The 6,204-nt window shown below is 38.0% G+C and overlaps 1 protein-coding gene across 1 annotated transcript; it reads right to left on the reverse strand.

Annotated features, from left to right (window-relative positions):
• Positions 1 to 893: 893 nt before the first annotated feature.
• On the reverse strand, positions 894 to 5,061 carry LOC142337301 (uncharacterized). Its single transcript, XM_075386493.1, has 3 exons — positions 4,635 to 5,061; positions 3,868 to 4,002; positions 894 to 2,130 (listed from the first exon to the last, which is right to left on the reverse strand). Exons 1-3 carry the CDS (start codon positions 5,049 to 5,051, stop codon positions 1,174 to 1,176), a joined length of 1,509 nt encoding a protein of 502 aa, XP_075242608.1. The 5' UTR covers positions 5,052 to 5,061; the 3' UTR covers positions 894 to 1,173.
• Positions 5,062 to 6,204: the final 1,143 nt, after the last annotated feature.

Genomic DNA, 6,204 nt, shown 5'->3' on the forward strand with positions numbered 1-6,204 from the left:
AAGTAAAAAAAATACGAGCGCAATAATAGCCGGCTGAGAAGATGAGGGCGGCTATTAAACAAACAGACTAATGTCGGAAGAATTGCTCTCGAACGACAGGTGATGCAATTCAATTCAGGGGCTGTAGCCTAGACAAATTTTTCTATATGGGTGCAAAAATAGTTCACCACGCCGGGAATCGAAACGTGGACCTCACGATCCCTCACCGCAAGCACTGCCCACTCTGCTATGTCACTTGAGAAGTCAAAGAAGGTTCTAAAAGAAAAGCGCAAAAACGGTCAAGCGAAAAATTTGCATAAAATACACAAGCACGTTTAATAATTGCTACGAACCTCGTTTGCAAGTCTTAAAACACCGACGCTCATGGAGGTCAACTTCTGGCTGTATATTACTACCTCTGACAATACAGACTTTCAGCATTTTAAACCATACATGCGCGTATTTTTAGCTATTTAGAGGGTGGACTAGGCCATGTCAAATATGATCACGTGATTGGTATTAAATCTCAATACATCGTGCTCAAAAAGACTTCAAAGAGCTGAATGAACAGGTTATCATAACGTAGCAGCTTTTAGTCTTTGCAGCTCAGCCATTAGTTTTTTTTAAATGGACTTGTGTTTCGATAATAAGCTCATACTTTGAGAACTATGTAACGTATTTGAGGGTTTATACCAAGTCCCCTTTGGTTTTTTTATAGTAAGTGAAATGGTATTCAAGCGGGGCAAATAGGTTTGCTACGTCTACTAAACAGCGTAGCTGATAAAAAACCTTCGGAGCTTAATATATTTAATTTTCATCTTTTTCTCATTTTTTGCAATCTCTCTGCTCTTGTTACGTACCATAAGTTTAGATGTGTTGCATATAGGCTGATTGCATTTGATTTATTAGCAAAGGAACAATGAAAACCTAAAATCAAGAATAAACAGTTTGTTACGCAATTATCAAGAAAAAGAATGTTAGTCACACGAACAATTATTCTACAACACTAATTTTTACAAGAGTCTAAAACAAATCGCAAGTTCCAAAGTCTTTACAATCTCAAGTTCAAATGAGAATTCTAATGCATCTATGCTGCTGTCCTTAACAATCTGCAGACTAAAGAATAACTGTTTATTGGCACATTGCAGCGATTTTAAAAAGCAGAACTACCGCCCCCTAAAAAGGCAAAAAAGTTTATTGGACGCGACAATCTGACTGAGACGCCATATTTGAAGCAGCTCTTTCGTTTATATCATCTCTAAATCTTTTCACGTCTTTCAACAATTGGTTCACGCGATCACCAATCGGCACCTGAGACGCGACGACTTCATTCTCAAACTGATTTTCAGCCGGCTCGCCCAAAAGTAAAGAAATGTCAACCTCTTTTTCCGATTTGATTTTATCTAAGATCAAAAACACTTCACGCATTTGTTTATGACATTGTTCTAACTGTTTCGTGATAATTTTGTTCTTTTTGTACTTTTCTGAGAGTTCCAAATTTTTCAGTTGCTGATTTTCGGCAGAAACACTTTCGTTTTCCTGCTGCAGGAAGACGTTATCCTGGGAGACTTCTTCAAAGCTCGTTTTCAACAACTTGTACTCAAGTTGAAGTTCTTTCAATTCTGTAGCTAGTTCCTCATTTCTGCCAGTCAAGGCCTCAATCTGAGATTTGTACGTAACTGCTTCCGTTTCTCGTTTTGAAACTTCGCTTTTCAGATTAGCTCTTTGAGTTTTTGCGAGTTTTTTGAACTTCGTCAACTCCGCACTTAAATTAGCAGCTTCTCGTCTCAAATTGTCAATAACAATATGGGGCATTTCAGTTGCAGTTTCGTCGTTACCACTCTGGTCAGCTCTGATGAAGTTCTCCAAAAGCTTTACGTTTTCTGAGCTTTTCGCTAAATCAACCTTCAAGTCTTCAATCTCTTTATTACGCTCAAGAATCGAAGCTTGGTTAGCCTTGGCAACCGCCCGAGAACTCTGCAAATGTTCGCTGGCAGAACTCAACTTTTCTTTGAGTTGTTCTTTCTTATTGCGTTCAGTTTCAAGCTCGTGCTTCAGTTTCAGGAACTCGGACTTTGTCGGTAATGTGGCCTTGTAAGCTATCATCTTCTCGTTCTCTTTCGACAGTTTTCTGTTCCTGTCCGCCAGCTCCTGAAACAAACCTCATAACTGCAGAATCGAGGCTAATTACTTTCATTCAATGGCTAGTTTGTCGACATTTGCAAGGTCCAGTATGTCTTTACCCCAAGAGTCTCGTATGGAAAGTATAATACAAACGAAATGAGATGAATAAGGTATCACTCACTAAAGTATGGCTTTTTGCTTTTCAAAATATTTGAAGGCACGAAAATGACGGACCATCTCACCCATTTCCTTTGCTATGCTCTTTCATATGCCATGAAAAAATTTTTGTTCCTTTGTATCGAGTAATGAATACCCCCCCCCCCCCCCCCCCCCCCCCCGCTCTCTCTTATGTGGGTCAAAATTTTATCTTCTCGACAAAGCCCAAACGAGGAGTATCTCACCAACAACTCCAAAGATAGAGCATCCGCGTCACGCTCTAAGATAGCTGCTCAGCCACTTAATGACCTCGGGGCTTTGCCTGTTTATCCAGCTTTTGAGGAAGACAATTAAGTCAAATGGGTCAGACGAAAAATCAGTCAAGCAAAAAATTGCATTAAAAGACAACAGGACTAATATAATTGCTACAAACTTTGTTTGAGAGCAATTAGTCATGATGTAGCACGATGAGAAGAGAGTAATACCGTTCCAATATTTTAAAACATAGCTGGCAGATTGCCAGTAAATAGCCGCAATAGATTCGTAGATCGGCAGTCTAAAAAAACAGTAAAAAAGACAGACCAAAAAAATTCGTCTTTTCATAGAGGGCTGATCTGTTATATTTTGATTAAAAATCTGTATAAGTTATTGCTGCCTCTATTAGCTGATCTCTAATAACCTACATTTAGAGTGACACACACCCATTTGACCTTATCTCTTTGAATTAAAGTAAATAAAAGTCAATTTCAAAGTGAGGAAGTCATTTTTGAGAGTGAGATAAGTCAAGTGTGACCCAAAAATTTAATCACGCGCATGAACAAAAAAACTCGCTCCACTAAGAGCGAAAAATGACGTCACACATGCAATTCAGTTGAAATTGCATGAACGAATGAACAAAAAGTGGCTGTGACGTCATATGGTCGTAACAAAAATCATGACGACGAAATAAAAAAACATAGCAGGACAAGTCCTGACGTACAATTCAAAGAATTTTCATTGACTAAACAGAACAACTAGACCTAGAGTGGACTATGAGTGAATTGAGAAAACCATTTTTAAAAAAATCAGATCAAAAATAAGAAAAAAGAAACAAAAAATCAATGCCAAAATGCCGCATGTGAACAAAAAAAACCATTAGCGAGAAATGAAAATTTAATTCAAACAAAAAATTAGGCCTAGAATGAGCTGTCAATGGATTGGGAAAACCATTTAGAAAACAATCCGATCCAAAAAATCGAAAAAACAGTAAAAATCAGAGTGAAATTGCCGCATGTGAACAAAAAACCACTAGCGAGAAAGCGAATTTTTGTTCAAACACCATTTTTGCACTCTACTTTAAAATTAGAGCGAAAAAAATTCACGCCGCAAAACCACTCGCTTTTTCGCTCCACTTCCTGTTTCGGCGTGACCAAAATCACTACTCCAATTTGACTTCAAAAATCATGAAAATGTGTGAACAGATCTTAAAAAAAAAGACAGCGCCCCAATACAATTCAAATTCTTTGAATTGTAAAAAACCAAGAGAAGGCCAATAATAGCCCCAGCTATCGCTGTGCGGCTATTAATAAATCGATGTTACAATCAATGTTAGAATTTCACCCCTCTAACCTGAATGGCTGCTTCTGATGTCAGAAGTGAGGACTTGAGATCCTCCAGATTTCTCTGATCTTCGTTGATCTGCATCTGAGATTCTCTCTTCCAGTGGGACATTGCAGCTTGGAGGTTTGTCATCTCCGACTCCGTCTAAACAATAGTAGATGTTTTTCGTTTTTGTAGTTCTAGTTAATACAGAACTCTATCAGGTCACAGTTCGCCACAGCACCAAGTACTCACTGCGATAGTGAATCAAAACAAGCCTTTTTGAAGAAATGTTGTTAGGGTTCTGCTAAATTGTAACAAATCGAACTTAACACCGAATAACAATACACATCTACCGGCGTTAACATTAATTTCTGTGTTTACTTTTATGTCAAGTAAACTCAGACTGATCCACTTTTTACTGACAAAATGTCACATAACCAAAAAAATTTAAACTAAAGTTTATTTCATAACAAATGTCGCAGAAAATATTAGTACTGCAATTCTAGGACGAAACAAAACAAAAAATCATACTCTAGCGATGGAAAAGCGTAGATGAGAAAATCTGAGATGTACGTTATGTACCCCCCCCCCCCCCCCCCCCCTGTTACAGAGCACGTGCCAGTGCATAGTAAATCATTATGTAAAAACATGAAACGTGCGTCTGTAGGGTGCAAATAATATGCACCCACTAAACTGGGGGGGGGGCACAACGGAAAAGATCCGAAAATTCTGATCTTTTCATCTTTTCCGTTGTGCACCCCCCCCCCCCCCCCAAACCAATTACCGCCACTTACCTTTCCCAGAGTCCGTGTAAGCTCTTCAATTTGCCTCTCCTTCTCCGAACAGGAATAGCAACAATCTCCACTAAGTCCCATGGCAAATCCTCCTGATGAAATCCCTGCCCGACCAGAAAAACTCTGAGCCATCATGCCACGCACGGACAGAGACGCTTGCTGGTTCCACACGTCATTTACCTTCTCAGTCAAAATTTTGTTCTGCTCAATCAGAGTTTGAATGACGTGCGTGTTATTGAGTCCCGAGCCACCCCTACACCCGGGCGACTCATTGGTCAACGTTGTGTCTATTTCTTGTGACATGGCAGCGGAATTTTGAGGTGCTAACGACAAAAGTCGGCTCTGGTCTATCAAAGTCAATTCTCCTTTCAAGTCAGGTTGATACGGAACATTTTGACTAGTAATGTCCCTTTCCATTTCCACTCTGAAAAATTCCACCCAGTTAGCTCTCTTCTTAAAAACCATAACTGATAACTTGGCATAGCATGCATTCATTTAACAATTTGTTAAACTTGATATAGAGTATAGCAAAGCGATAACGAGCCCGGCTTTCTGATAAAATTTTATGAGAGCGAAAAGCTTATTAGTATATTGGCATTGGTTATTAACAATAAAATACATTGTTCACATGGGAAAAAGAGGCTAAAAAATTGAAAACCCTTACTGTATAAATGGTAGTTACGCTCACCCAGATGAAACGATTCAGTTCTATCTGTTGTCTTGGGGGGGGGGGGGGGTTACGCCGCTTCTATTGTCATTATGAGTCGACGTCATATTCAATTGTATATCAATTAGTTTTTATCAATTTAGAATTGATTCTATAGATATCGCCATTGTCTGACGTCGATTCTATCGATTAATAAATCCAGTTCAGTCAGTGTTGAATTCTAAATGGTCCAAACTTAATCGTTAAATTTGAAAAACTGTTCATTAGCCCGACCAAAAATTACAAATCTAGTTAATATTAATAAAAACTAATTATCCAATTAAACATTTATTCATCCAATGTCGATCCAATGAATTATGCACATCTCATAATTAGACAAATTTAACATTAAAAATATAAATTAAACAAAAATATTTGGATTCAGTTCTACACAAGAATCGAGACAAGTTAGGTCTCATAACTTTGATTAACAAATTAAAACGAGCAACTTTTCACAGAATGAACACACTATGCCTGGTCAATATAGATTATCTTTGTGGACCAACATTTTTTTGCTTCAACTATCAGGAAAAGAATTGGGCTTTGGGGAAGTGTAGCTTAAAAACTTGAAGGCATATAATATAAAGGTAAACCCTTAAGCTAAACTATTTTGTTTTAAATTACATTGCATCTCTCAAGAAACAAACTTTCAAGGCTGTGAAATCTATGTGGACAAAATCCCATTTCTTTTACTAACTTGCAATTGCAAGAATCTAATTTGCTTAAGCTAACTCGAGCGGGCATTATCGCCCAGGTATATCAATTTGAGAGATATCATTAAGCGGTTCGGTTCTTGTATAATTGCCTATTACTTCTATACCGACAAAATGAGCCATATAAGTTACCTAAGTAATCAACAACAAC

This window comes from Convolutriloba macropyga, chromosome 3 (assembly GCF_964194025.1).
Source record: "Convolutriloba macropyga chromosome 3, txConMacr16.3, whole genome shotgun sequence".
In the NCBI taxonomy this organism is placed as follows: domain Eukaryota; kingdom Metazoa; phylum Xenacoelomorpha; order Acoela; family Convolutidae; genus Convolutriloba; species Convolutriloba macropyga.

Excerpts from the sequence above, each read along its gene's own strand:
- LOC142337301 (XM_075386493.1), bottom strand. The coding sequence starts at position 5,051 with ATGGAAAGGGACATTACTAGTCAAAATGTTCCGTATCAACCTGACTTG. Across the intron at positions 4,003-4,634 it reads TTACACGGACTCTGGGAAAG|ACGGAGTCGGAGATGACAAA; the intron begins GTAAGTGGCGGT and ends ACTATTGTTTAG. Across the intron at positions 2,131-3,867 it reads CATCAGAAGCAGCCATTCAG|GAGCTGGCGGACAGGAACAG; the intron begins GTTAGAGGGGTG and ends GGTTTGTTTCAG.